Source organism: Kwoniella bestiolae, chromosome 1 (genome assembly GCF_000512585.2).
Source record: "Kwoniella bestiolae CBS 10118 chromosome 1, complete sequence".
Lineage (NCBI taxonomy): Eukaryota > Fungi > Basidiomycota > Tremellomycetes > Tremellales > Cryptococcaceae > Kwoniella > Kwoniella bestiolae.
In genome coordinates this window covers 2160848-2174226 of record NC_089241.1, presented here as the reverse complement: position 1 = coordinate 2174226, position 13379 = coordinate 2160848, and the positions used below count along the sequence as shown (strand labels likewise).

Genomic DNA, 13379 nt, shown 5'->3' with positions numbered 1-13379 from the left:
CACTCCTTCCTTCCGAGCCAGATGCAAGATTTCTGATCGACGGAGACCTGAACAGCTGAAATACAAGGAATGATCGTAAGTGTAGTAAGTGTATATGCAAGCTCATTCTGTCAATCGTATAAGCTCCCAATAAAAAATTTCACACGAGATGTCCAGCGCAGGCCCAAGTCGAAGACGACTAGACGGGCGTAAACCCCATGAGATCCGACCATTGACCATCGAGATAGGGGAGCTGGACAGGGCAGATGGATCAGGTAGATTTGGATTTGGTGAGTGGTGGTTTAGGTCTATTTGACTTGTAAAGCATCTCATATACGGAATAGAGATTGATATTTACTGATCGTGACTGTGTGTGATATGTACAGGCTCCACATCTGCGTTGGCGAGCTGCTCGGGTCCACTGGAAGTTCGACTCAACAAGGAATTACCCACTCGAGCTACATTGGAGATCTCCCATAGACCGTTAGAAGGTGTCGGAGGTAAGTCAAGTCTGCCTTCTCCCCTCGGTCCAAAAGGCTTACCGTGAATGTGGCGTCCGTAGCAACCCCCTCCAGAGCACTGATAACAACCCTCGAATCCATCTTCCCCTCCTCCCTCCGCCTCTCGTTATACCCTCGATCCCTAATTCAAATAATCGTACAATCCCTCTCATCCTCATCCTCCTCCTCTTCATATAAGGACACATCATACGATACCCCACAAGTATATATCGATATCGACCCCTCTTCTTCTGAACTAATCCAAAAGAACGTATGGCCCCAGCCCCAGTCTCAAGTAACAGAAGAAGGGGAGGGGACATCGCCCAATACATCTTATCCATTCAGTTCGAGATGCGCTTCCATCAATGCTGCCACCCTGGCTGTACTGGATGCAGGATCGATAGCTATGACTAGTCTACCTATCGCCATTTCCATTATTGATCTGTCAAATGATAGGGGGTTGATAGTGGATCCATCGATCGAGGAGGAAAGTAATTCAGTAGCGAGATTCGGGTTCGGTTGGTCATTTGGAAGAAACGTTAGTTTGAGGGAAAGGCAGGAGGGTGAGATGGATGTGGAAGATGAGGGAGAGGAAATGGAGTTGAGTTGGGTGGAAAGTGAAGGAAAGTTTAATAAGGAGAAGGTAAGTCAAATCCTGTAGACCTATCTGTGCTTGAACTAGACAAGTATCAAATAGAAGGGAAATACTGATGATGTGTGTTATTTGTCAGTTCTCGGACGCTTTGGAGTTGTCAAAGATCGCTTGTAGGCAGATATTACAGGAGATCAGGCAGAAGTTGAGTGCGAAATTGGAAAGTAAACGATTACAATGAGTCTGAAGTAGAGGTTGCAGAACCTTGCATACACATTCATAGTATAATCATCATGCATATACCGTCAAATCTCAAGAGTGGACAGCAAGACTGCAGACATATCACAAGATAACAAGGCTGTTCATCTCACTTCGGACTAAATTTCGATCGTCTTCGCTCTATATTTCGCATCAATACTAAGTATTGCATTGTCATAACCCCCTCGCCCACTCCTCCACCGCCCTCCCCAACCTAAACACCAACCCCTCCATACCCCACTGACTCGTCAGACTGACTCCCAAAGGCCATCCATCTGAACCTTTGCCGGACGGAACGGACATACAAGGTAATCCCGCCAGACTCGCCGGGACAGTCAACAAGTCTTGTTGATATTCATTCGATCCCTTGGCTGCTTCCTTGCCTTTGCCTAGTATAGGAGCGGTACGTATAGCCGTGGGATGGAGGATCATATCTACCACTCCATCATTTGAAATCCGACCAGGGGAAGAGAGAGGATGAGGTATTCGGAATAAGGTTTGATACTCTCTTCGTAGGAGTTGTCGAAGATGTAATGCTTTCAAATAGGTGTTATTGAATTCGCTGCGACAGAAAAGAAAATATCAGATCAATTCAGCAGATCTGCAGGGTGGGCGCTCCATCACAGCTGAGTTATGGTCCCGTCAGACCTCAGAAACGATCAGCTGCGGTGAAATTACTCACTCAGCACTCAATGCCCACGTCCCAGCCAATATCCTCTTCTTCACCTCCCTCCCAAATCCCTCGGTCCGTATCCTTTTTCTCCTCTCTTCCCCACTTTCCCCTTCCCTTGCATCCTCTCGTTCTAGTGGTGATCCGAACCAACCCCCACCGAATCTGCCAAGGTTCGAAGAAGCTTCTGCAGAAGCCAGGACATAGTATGCAGGTAAAGCCCTGTTTATCGATGGTAATGACACTTCATCTACCTTTGCTCCTCTCCCTTTTAGGTAGTCTAAGAGAGAAGGTGGGACATTTTGGGTGATTGCTCGAGGTATACCTATACGAAAGCCCTCTATGCCATTTCCTGGAATGTGCTGTTGGGATATCTGAGATGCTATTGATCGAGTAGCGGATGAGGCGCAGGTCATATCTCCCTCGTCGGGTTGTGATATCACATCTGGTCAAGACTCAATCAGCTAAGGAAGCGGAAAACGTTCTTTGTGTTAGCTTACTGAATACCTGCTCGACCGTATCTATATTTCTGCCTAATACACCCACACAATCCAGCGAATCTGCATAGGCTATGACGCCTCGCCTATAAAAATCTCTACCTATCAGCTTCTCTTCCAGATTTGATCAAATTTACAAAAATCATCGGAGCTCACCTTGAAATCATTCCATAGGAAGGTTTGAGTCCCACTACCCCACAATAACTAGCTGGTAATCTTACTGATCCACCTGTGTCTGTACCTAGCGCCCTGAACATTGCCGACAAAAGGTATAAGCTAAAAATTACTGGCAGCAACCTGGTCGACATAGCTCACGCCCAGGAGCTCCCTTCAGCCACAGCTGCGGCCGATCCACCTGAACTACCTCCTGCTGATCTTAGGGATTCATCGGGAGAGGGAGAAGCGGGATTGTGTATGGGAGTGTAGAAGGGTGGTAAGTGAGTTGTTTGAGAACTGGAATATATATATGGTCAGCTGAAGACTTTTATGTTCTTTGTCGGCAAGCTCACCCCATTCCAAATTCATCCATCTTTGTTTGACCAGCTATATATGCTCCTTCTGATATCAGACTCTGTACGCATGTTGCAGTGTAAGGTGGATTGTAATCTATTTATCGTGGTCATGAGCTTGCGAGGAAGTGGACCGCAGAGAAGCTCACCTTGCAAAATTGATGATGAGCATGAGGTAGGTGCTTGTTCATTCGATATATTATCTTTGATAGCTATTGATCTACCTGCTAGTTTCCCTATCATGAAGAGTAAGTTACGGGTCTACATGAGGGTGAGGGCATGAGCTTACCTGTTGATGAGCCTGGAACTGACGTGTTGATCCATGAGTACGGGGTAGGATGTACATCGCTTGTACGTGGCTTGAATGATGCTGCCAGAGACTGCAACCTAGAATTTGTGACCCTCATCCTCAGCCTTGCTGTTATGGATAGATAGGGGAGAGAGAGAAGGACACAAGATGAATCTACTTGTTTTCGAGTGAACCTGAGTGAACCTATCGGGTGGAGGTCATGTAGTCATGAGATGCCACAATGCTGTATAGGCGGTGATAATCGGCGTTTTCACCCTCCCCCCTCTAATCGCCACGCTACCTGCTCACTACTACTACTACTACTGGTACTACTGTTTGCTACTAGTCCTGTTATATGCATTGACGATATTCGATACCATAAAACTACCTTTCATCTTAACAGTATTGATCATCATCATCCTCTCATACATTCAACCACTGTAGATTCCCATCGCTCTTTTGAACATCTTGGTCGCAAATACACCCCAATTGGCCAGGATATTCACCAGCAGAGAACCACCCACTTTTCATCCGACAGCTAAGCGTAACAAGGATCTCGAATTCGAACGAGGTTGATTGGAAGACTTTGGGCTAGCTCCTGAGGTGAGTTGCAATTATATGTAACAAGCATACGGTCGTGTGACGGGTCATAAATGCCTATCGAAGCTATGTTAGAAGAAAGTCCCGAATGGTTCATTCAGCATGTTGCCGTTACTTTGTGGAATTCGCTCGAGTCTTCGTTGAGATCATTGCTAATCCGTACGATACACATAGTCCCACTCCCTATGTCATCCAAGCCTCAGTCCGCACCTCCCACCGGCCTTTCAAAGTCGGCAGCGAAGAAGCGGGCCAAGAAAGCGTCTAAATCTGCTCAATCGTATATCGAAGAACGATCCATCAGCGGCGATATACCTATAACCACCGCGAGCAGCAATCTACCACCCTCCGTCGCACCACCTTTACCACCAAGCGCACCAGACTCATTAGATCCCAGCTTGTTCAACTTCTCCGCTCCCGGTTCATATCCTGTTGACGTCCAATACGACCAAAACGGATATTACGACGAGGTCGACGTTCCGTTGAACCCCCATCACCCCCATCATCAACATCCAAATTCTTTTACTGGATCATATTCGATTGATTATAATCTATCGTTACAGAACGGCGGTGCTTTAGCAGGGTTGTCAGCTCCGTTCAACATCACACACGACGATTTGATCTCGGCTGCGAACGAGTTATACAAGAGAATGGCAGATCCAGAGTTTGGTGCAGACGATACCTATTGGTCTTCCTTGCCACCTCATTTACGACAATTCATCCGAGATGCCGTACCGTTCAACGGATCGATCGGTCAAAATACGCCTGGGAACAACTCAGGTCAAAGGACAATGTATCAGATGGCTCAGCAGATAGTCCAAGCTGCAAGTCATGGGATGGGGCTCAGTCCCGGAATGGGAGCAAACTTGATGTCCGGTGTGAATGGGATGGCAACTAGACAGTTCAACCAACCTAGCATAGGCGAGGAGTTAGGGTTCAGGAGACATCCCGATGGTAAGGATGAAGAGTACGATGATGAGGAGGACTACGAGGTGGATGAACCTGAATACCATGCTCCAAATGGTGATGCACCGAAGAAGAAGAATAAAAAGAAGAAGAAGAAGAATGCAGCTTCGAAAATGGTTGACCCTCCTCCTGCACCTATTCCTCCGCCAACAACGAACAGACCTCAGCAGCAACCGCCTCCGCGTCAGCCCGTACCACCTCAACCTCCAATGCAACAACAGCAGCACCAACAACCTGCCCTCAACCCTCCACCACCTCCCGTAACTCCTGCACCAGCACACCCTCCTCCATCTTCTCGTGCGGCCGGTAAGCAGCCCATGAGCAATAACAATGCTCCATCATCCAACCCACCCGCGAGATCAGCGCGAGCCGCAGGCAAAGCTCCTGCCAGTGCTGCCCCTGCTCATAACGCTCATTCCGGTCACAATCACTCACATCCCCCCGCCAGCTCAAAACCCGCTGCCAAAGGCAAAGCGCCAGCCGCACCTGCACCACCAGCCAAAATATGGACTCAGTCATCAGCAGAAGATCGAGAAAATATCCGTCTGTTCTGGTTAGGTCTGTCGGAAGCTGAACGCAGGGACCTGCTGAGGATTGAAAAGGATGCTGTTCTGAGGAAAATGAAGGAACAACATCGACATTCCTGTGGATGTGCTGTATGTGGCCGGAAGAAGGTCAACATTGAAATGGAGTTGGATCAACTGTATGAGCAGTACTACGATGAACTCCGATCCTACGCTGCGGAACAACGAGCAGCAGCAAATGGCATCAAGCCTCCGCCTAGTGGTGCTGGACCTTTCCCCGGAAGCGTAGAAGTAGATTCCAGTGGAGTGATCACTCGCTATGATCATCGTGCGCCTGATCCGATGGGCGAACACGACCACGATGATCTAGATGGAGAGGAGAGTGAGGAATACGACGATGAGGATGAATATGGGGATGAGGATGAATTGGATGACGAAGAGATAGGCTCGGACGAAGCGGACGTAGGGGATGATCTGGATGATCAACATCCCCCTCCGCCCGTGTCGAGACAGGCCGCACGTCCGCCACCTCCCTCTTCAAAGGCCAGTCAACCGCGTCCGGAAGGTGGAGATGATTTCTTGAGTTTTGGTTCTAGTCTTGCCACGATTAAAGGTGAGCTTGCGATTTTTTCCAGAGTTTCATCTCTCTTCTCTGTCTAGGGCTTACGCTGAGCTTTCACCGGTTCTTCTTTCTCTTTCATTACCGACTTTGTCCCAGGAGGTATACTCACCATTGCCGATGACATGCTTAAGAACGACGGGTCGAAATTCCTCGAAATGATGGAACAGCTCGCTATAAGGCGTTCTGTGAGGGAAGATCAGAATATAAGGGATATGCAGGAAGAGACGGATGACGAGGACGATGAGAGTAAAGAGTGAGTTGGATCGATTCTTCGATCGAAAGCATGGCTTCGCAGACTGATTGGAACGGGTGTTTTAGCGAACCCCTCACCGACGCCGAAAGGATGGAAGAAGGTAAACGGATGTTCCAGATCTTTGCTGCTAGGATGTTTGAGCAGAGGGTGCTCCAAGCATATCGAGAGAAAGTAGCGAAACAGCGAGAGGAACAGTTACTCCGTGAACTTGAGGAAGAGGAGGATTCGAAGAGGGCAAGGGAGGAGAAGAAGGCTAAAGAGTCGCAGAAGAAGAAAGACAAGAAAAAGTGAGAGGAACCCGCTCACATGTGTTGTATCCAGGTGCTGATCGTTCGTTCTTGCGCTAGGATGCAAAAGCAAAAGGCCGATGAAGAGAAAGCAGCTCGAGAAGCGGCCATTGCTGAAGAACAGCGAGCAGCTAAAGCTCGAGCTGAAGAGCAAGAACGTGAGAGGCATCGTAAACAGGAGGAAGAGCGAGCACGACGTGAGGCTGTCAAGAAAGCCGCACAGGAAGAAGCTCAACGTCAAGCGACTGAACGGAAGAAACGGCAGCAAGAGGAGAAGGAAAGGGAAGAGGAAGCTGCCAAGAAAAAGCGAGAGAGGGATGAGAAAGCCAAGAAGGAGCGTGAGGCTCGAGAGAAAGAAGCTAAAGAGCGGGAAAAGAGGGAAAGGGAAGAGAAGCTGGCTAGAGAAAAGGCCGAGAAGGAACGTCTGGCGAAAGAGAAAGCTGAAAAGGCGGAACGGGATAAGATCGCTAAAGAAGCAAAGGATAAAGCTGAAAAGGAACGTCTCGCGAAGCTTGAACAAGAACGAGCTGAGAAGGCTAAGAGGGATGAAATTGAGAGGAAAGAGAAGGAAGCTGCCGAGCAAGCTAAAGCACTTGCTGCTCAACAAGCTCAACGTGAGCGAGTCAAGGCTGAAAAGGCAGCTGCTGAACGTGCCGCCGCATCAGAAAGAGCAGCAGCTGAGAAACGAGCTGCCGCCGCCGCCGCCGCTGCTTCGGTACCCACCCCGCCTCTCCCTGTTGGCGTACATTCAGCCAAGTCACCTCGAAATGGGCCAACCCCTCAAACGACCCCTCCAGTCACTCAGCCTTCTCCCGTCAAAGCTGCTCGACCACCTTCTGCTCCTATCGCAGCTGGCTCCTCATCAGTAGTAGGCGGACGAACACAGAAAACCCCTCAGCCATACTACCCTCAACCTATCCCACCTGTAGGAGTTAATGCGTTCCAGCGAATGCCTGTCCCTCAAACATTCTCTGCTGGAGGATTCAGGGCTGGACCAAGCTACACCCAATCACCGGCCTTCTCACCACCCCAGACCAACGGTCCTTCGATCTCGCCCAACCCACCTCCAAGGGGATTCGCGCCTGAGCCTAGTCCACCATTCGATCATTCCATCCGAACCGCTCCCATCGGAATGGGTTTCCCACCTGTCAAACCTACCGCTCGAATCCCTTCGGTCGACGATGCTTTCTCCCCTTCGACCGCTCCTATAGGATCTACACCCGTCTCATCATCCTCGAGACACGTCTCAGCAGGAGAGATAGGATCGATCGGATCTGGACCAGTACCTACATCGTTATTATCTGGATCGTCAGCTTTAGACGATTATCGACCCTCCCCTGGTCCAGCACCTGGTGCGATCGGAGTAGGAGTAGGCGCTATAGGCGCACCCGGACCCATAGGTAGACCAGGTGCAAGTAGCGCTTTCCTTGAACCTCAAACGCACCAAGGCGGATCAAGTCTTCTACGAAGCAATTCGCCTGCTCAACCCGAGCAAGTATTTGGTTCAGCGGCTTTAGGAGGTGACGACGAGATTGTCCAACCTCAACAACGACGTAATCTCTCGAACGGAGGATGGGACGTCCCCGTAGCTGCTGCTCCGGGAAGTGGACGATGGTCATCCTCACCTTCTATCTGGGGATCTTCTGCTCCTGGTGAATCGTCTATTGGCGGAGTAGGTGCACCGGGAGTAGGTGGTGGGAGCTCATGGGGTCAGATGCCAACTATTGGAGAAAGGCATCAGAGTTTGTCTTCAGCTTCATCTGGACCTCCACCTGGTTTGGTCGGTGCGCCGGTTACGGGAATAGGAAGCAGGCAACCGTCATTTGGGAATTTCTCGATAGGTACCCCCGGTCAAATACCTAATCAGCCACTTCCACAGGGATTCAACCATAATCATCAGAACTTGTTCTCGCCAAATTCACAGCATCAATTACCTCATTCACATCATCATTAGGTAGTGGTAATCGTTGTACCACATAGCTTAGCTTAGCTCTCCCTCCCATTGGCAGCAAACATTCAGTCTGGAGGAAGAGGAAGAGTGTTGGTATTATTTGATTTGCAGTTGTCAAGTCAAGGGAGTCGACGGTCAAAGTCGTATGAAAGAAGTAGCATGCAACTTTGCAATGAATTTTTCAAAGCTTTGCATCTCATTGCCAGCGAATTTGCATTGAACTCCAGTCTATTCCATACCGAAAATTACTTGTTCTGCATAATCCACGTAAATCTATCTGTTTAATTCTCTTACCAAGCTCGTTCATTCTTAGTTACAATACTTACAACTCAGCTGCACGCACATCTGATCATTGAGGGGGCCATTCACTGGGGTGTACAACGTAGGCAGCTAACATGATGACAAGGTATATATTAGCAATTGTCATCAAGCGAGGTCTTGGCACAGCAACACCACTTACCAGGGAACAAACCCTCTTTACCATTACATTTACCTTGCCACCAGTCCGGATCGACTTGATCGATATCAGTGATCTTATCACCTTCCTTGAACGATATCTCATTATCTTCGCCTGCATCGTAGCTACATCACGGGATCGAACAGAATGTCAGCCGCTTGTCTCATTTCACGGGCCGTCGCAGACTCACTCGTAGGCAGCTATCATGACGTTCTCCTCTACTTCTGGCTCAGGTGCAGCTGCGGGGGCGGGGGCGGCTGCTGGAGGAGGGGGAGGTGGTGGTGGTGGCGGGGTGGTGGAGGAGGGGCGGCAGCTTCAGCCGCAGGTGCAGCTGGTGCAGGGGGAGCAGGCGGGGCCGGAGGCGCAGGTGGAGCGGCGGCAGGAGTCTCCTCTTCGATGAGTTCACAGTAATTTGCAGGGAAAAGACCAGCTTGTCCAGCAGAGTTTGTACCGGACCACCAACCTATGTATATTCTATCAGAGTCGGAAGTTCTCATTGGCATCAAAGATGGCTTGACATACCTTCATCAAGCTGTTCGATCTGAGTGATGATCTCCTCTTCTCTTAGTGAAATCTCACCCTCTTCTGCTGCTTCGTACTCGAACAGAACTTTGGCCCTCAGACCTGCAGGAGCTGGAGGAGCAGCTTCGGTCTTGGGTCTGGAATCTTGAGGTACGGGAGGTGGACCAGCTGGAGGAGCTTCTTCGAGGGTGAGATCTTGTTTGAGTCGCTCAAGTTCTTCGATTTGCTATTTCCGTTGAAGTCATTAGTGCATGTACTAGATTTATCCTTCAGCAGAAACTTACGGGATCAGCACTGGGAGCAGGTGGTGGAGGAGGAGGAGGCGGCGGAGGAGGAGGAGGTGCAGCTTCTTCAGGTGGACCGTCCTCAACCACTGGCTCAGGTCTGAATGGAGCTGCTGGTGGGGGTGGGGGAGGTGCTCCCCAGTCATCGTCGTCATCCTTTTCTTCGTCAGAGTCAGGGGAAGCAGGTCGAGGAGGGATAGACCTTGCCACAGGAGCTGGTATACCCCCTGGTGCTGTAGGCACTGGTCGACTGGTTGCTGGAGGGGGTGGAGGGGCTGCTGGAGCTGCAGGTGGTGTTTCTGGGACGGGGGCGGGTGGAGCAGCAGGTGCAGGAGGTGGAGCAGCAGGTGTGGTAGGAGCCTTCCACGAGGGAGCAGAAGGTTTGTTGCCCGTGACAGCTAGCGAATGACGTCAGTAAACTTCTTCCAAGAAGACGAAAACGTAGCATGACTAACCAGCACCGGCAGCTGCACTTGCTCTATCCTCCTCTTCTCTCTGTCTCTTCGCCTCAGCTTGTCGCTCTGACCACGTCAATTTCTTTCCACTTGGTTGGGAAGCAGATGGCGTAGGAGCAGCTCCACCGCCTGAGAAAGCGGCCATCCTGTCTTTCAGACTTGGTCCAGTAGAAGTAGGTTCTTCCTCGGATTGTTGCTGAGCAGCTGGATTCCACCTGTTACCTAATTTACCAGGAGCGGAGAGCTTGACTGGTTCATAAGCCGTTCCAACAGGAGCGATCCTATCCTCATAGGCTGGTTTGGCGGTCTCAGATGAGGCGGGTGTAGACGCTGACATGATTGCTGTAGCGGTGGGTTTGGCTTGACTGGAAACAGCGGGCGGTGGCGCGACCGCTGGTGCTGGTGGTGGGGGAGGAGGGGGAGATGGCTCTCTAGCTGGAGCAGGAGGGGTTTTAGCGGCCGCTGGTGGAGTAGGCGTAGGTCGACTGAAAGTCGAAGCAGGTGTCGAAACAGCAGCAGGCTATTCTGTTAGCGTTGTTCTCATGTCCATTCACTCACCTTGCCTTGTGCCCCACCAAAACCTTGACTCGGTCGATAGCTGGGAGCTGTCCTTGCAGGTGCAGCGGAAGGCGTAGGAGCGGGGGCTGACGATGAGTACTTCGACCCGGAGGACTCTTGGATACGCTTATGGATGAACGATGGGGTCACATCGAGCTGGACAGTCGTGGTAAGCTACTCATACAAATATCCCAACGAACCAGCATTCTTACCTCTGAACGTGCTTGGATGACAAGATGAGCACCACGTAGGAATTTGTCCTGTACTTGGGGACTTTGGATGTCTGAGAACATCCATTAGCATACTGTAGCACCCATTGCATTGCGCAGCTCACTATATAGACCTTTCCTGTTCTCTGGTACCCCGTCACCCAGCCATGAGATCAGGACGAATTTGGGTAAAGAGCTCTATGTTAAAGGTCAGTCCGACATCAGAGTGCCCTAAGATTGTCTACTCACGCTGGGATCCTTCACTCGGGCGAAAGCGTATTGGATTCTACCAAGCTGTCAGCACCATGGCATATGAGCTCTTGTTCTACTCACCTTCCATCGTTGAACTCCTCTTCCAGGTCATCCAATCCACTTCCGGTAGCTTGGACCTTGAGCTCATTTCCCGTCTGATTGAAGATTGCCCAATCGTATTCTGCATTACCATTGATGATACCCTGGTAGGTGGGCTGCAGATCTTGAGCGGCGAATGATATCGACATGATGCTTGTTGTGAGTATGAGCGAGATGTATGCAAGTAGTAGGATGAGCAACTTGTTATTTATACGTGTATGGTGTAAATCATGGTGTGTCGGATGGGATGACGTAGCGCACAGCAATAAACAATGAACGGAATGTGGCATTTTTGGAAATGCATTATGCATTATAGCTGCGATAAAACCCTGTATGAAAGATGTGTATATACAAGAAAAATTGTCCATTGATATATATGCTACGTTGTATTGTCCGTGTGTATATGGTATACAGTATACTATCAAAGTATCTCTATTGGTAATCTCCTTGAAAGTTTACTTCGACGGCAGATCAACGTGTCTATGAAGAAGAGGTTAAAGGTTTTTGTTTTTGGATGTCGTTCCCAGCAGATTGGAATACCAATCTACTTGACTTGACGGCCGCGTCAAATCGTCTGTAAGCGCCCGAGTCGCAGAAAGAGCTTACACCAGCTTCTTGGATCTCGGGTTGTTGGCAGAAACATTCATATTGACCGCCTTTGATACCAGTGGGAGGGGGGAGGAGGTAGACTCCCGAGGAAGTAGAGCAATGTTCGAAGCATTGTGCAGGGGTATCGACCAGTAAACCGAGTATGGCATGTTCGGCGGAAGAGGAGAGGGAATGAGCACAGTGGGAGAAGTTGAGCTCGGTCGAAAGATGATATACCGTCGCATCACCTTCGTAGCACCTTTCGCCTTGGTATGCAGGTCGCAGGGAATCTTTGTGTTCGTCCAAGGATGAGGCTGAGTCACAGTGGCAGTAATGGATTGAATCGGTTTCCTCATAATACGAATACGAGTATTCGAAACCGGATGCGGTACATTGGTCCTACAACATGAATGGTATGAGCTAACGCCTGAGACAGGTACAAGATCTCATGACTTACAATACAATCTGTACCTTCTACGTTCACGATTTGAAGCCCCGACTCAGATTTGTGAGGAATGGTACTCGACATACAGCCGGAGAAGGATGCTGCCTGAGCAACGATAGGAGCGAGCAAGAAAGCGAGTGCGATAGGGAACATGCTGTTGAAATTGAATGGAAGTGCTTGATGTATGTATGTGGTAGTTGATAGATATGGTGAATTGGTAGAACGTTAGGCTAGCGTCGAGCTTAGTAGCGGATGAGAGTGTAGTGGGAACAGACCAAATGAGTGTGGGTAAAGCTGGCAGGATCAAATGAGTGTGGGTTGAGTTGGACAGGAAGAAGTGTTTGAGGTGCATGAAAGATCGACCTTTTCTTTCATCGCTCACTCCGTCTATATATACAAGGGGGCACAAACTTTACTCGACCATCGACGCGGATCTGCATTAGCGCCTCATGTTCGTAAATGGACTAATTATCCTTGATTGAACATGGTAGGTCTGTACACTGAATGTGTGGTTGTTGAATCTGCTTTAAATACGAGGAAGCCTGTAATGTAGTTCGCCATATCCCTGACCGTTTGACGATCTTCCCCTTGGTCAGGCTTCTAATCTATAATGTGAAACCAATTCATTTCCTCACGTAGTCATTGTCTTGACCTCCCTTTTACGGCCAAATACGGTAATCTGTAACCAAATCGACACACAGAAGCTTTCTCCGTAGCTCAAAATTGCGTTTCATCGGCATACATGAACGTGTATAGACGAGTACTCCAGTTGAAACACGTATAGTCCATAAAAATACAATACAAAAGATGAAGTAAGGTACAGCTTCAAGCCAGGATCGAAGTATCAAAGGCAGTTAATGCAAGATGCAAGTCCATACAGAGGGAAACATATCGAGATCGTCTACAGTCCTCAGTCTAAAGTCCAAAAAGAGCGTGTCATTTTCTATTCGTTTCATCAATATAAGTCAAGTTGTATTGTCCAAAAATCTACCAAAGAGTGAAAACCTTCCTCCCTC

General features: G+C 49.3%; 5 protein-coding genes across 5 annotated transcripts; 2 read left to right on the top strand and 3 right to left on the bottom strand.

The window, feature by feature from the left end:
• Positions 1-148: 148 nt before the first annotated feature.
• On the top strand, positions 149-1312 carry I302_100822 (uncharacterized protein; the record flags this gene model as incomplete). Its single annotated transcript, XM_019190831.1, has 4 exons — positions 149-269; positions 366-479; positions 542-1122; positions 1211-1312. 4 exons carry the CDS (start codon positions 149-151, stop codon positions 1310-1312), a joined length of 918 nt encoding a protein of 305 aa, XP_019047579.1.
• A 191-nt stretch (positions 1313-1503) lies between these two features.
• Positions 1504-3412, bottom strand: I302_100821 (uncharacterized protein; the record flags this gene model as incomplete). Its single annotated transcript, XM_019190830.1, has 8 exons — positions 1504-1891; positions 2012-2444; positions 2500-2582; positions 2653-2745; positions 2812-2949; positions 3006-3102; positions 3155-3241; positions 3295-3412. 8 exons carry the CDS (start codon positions 3410-3412, stop codon positions 1504-1506), a joined length of 1437 nt encoding a protein of 478 aa, XP_019047578.1.
• Positions 3413-4079: 667 nt separating this feature from the next.
• On the top strand, positions 4080-8497 carry I302_100820 (uncharacterized protein; the record flags this gene model as incomplete). Its single annotated transcript, XM_065869156.1, has 4 exons — positions 4080-5994; positions 6100-6256; positions 6322-6543; positions 6604-8497. The coding sequence occupies 4 exons, from the start codon at positions 4080-4082 to the stop codon at positions 8495-8497; spliced, it is 4188 nt and encodes a 1395-aa protein (XP_065725228.1).
• A 346-nt stretch (positions 8498-8843) lies between these two features.
• I302_100819 (uncharacterized protein) lies at positions 8844-11479 on the bottom strand (the record flags this gene model as incomplete). Its single annotated transcript, XM_065869155.1, has 12 exons — positions 8844-8884; positions 8955-9076; positions 9142-9211; positions 9358-9414; positions 9474-9699; positions 9758-10155; positions 10213-10674; positions 10767-10926; positions 10983-11053; positions 11105-11177; positions 11229-11265; positions 11313-11479. 12 exons carry the CDS (start codon positions 11477-11479, stop codon positions 8844-8846), a joined length of 1884 nt encoding a protein of 627 aa, XP_065725227.1.
• A 331-nt stretch (positions 11480-11810) lies between these two features.
• I302_100818 (uncharacterized protein) lies at positions 11811-12516 on the bottom strand (the record flags this gene model as incomplete). The annotated part of the gene is made up of 2 exons (XM_019190827.1): positions 11811-12317; positions 12376-12516. The coding sequence occupies 2 exons, from the start codon at positions 12514-12516 to the stop codon at positions 11811-11813; spliced, it is 648 nt and encodes a 215-aa protein (XP_019047575.1).
• Between the last annotated feature and the right edge of the window lie 863 nt (positions 12517-13379).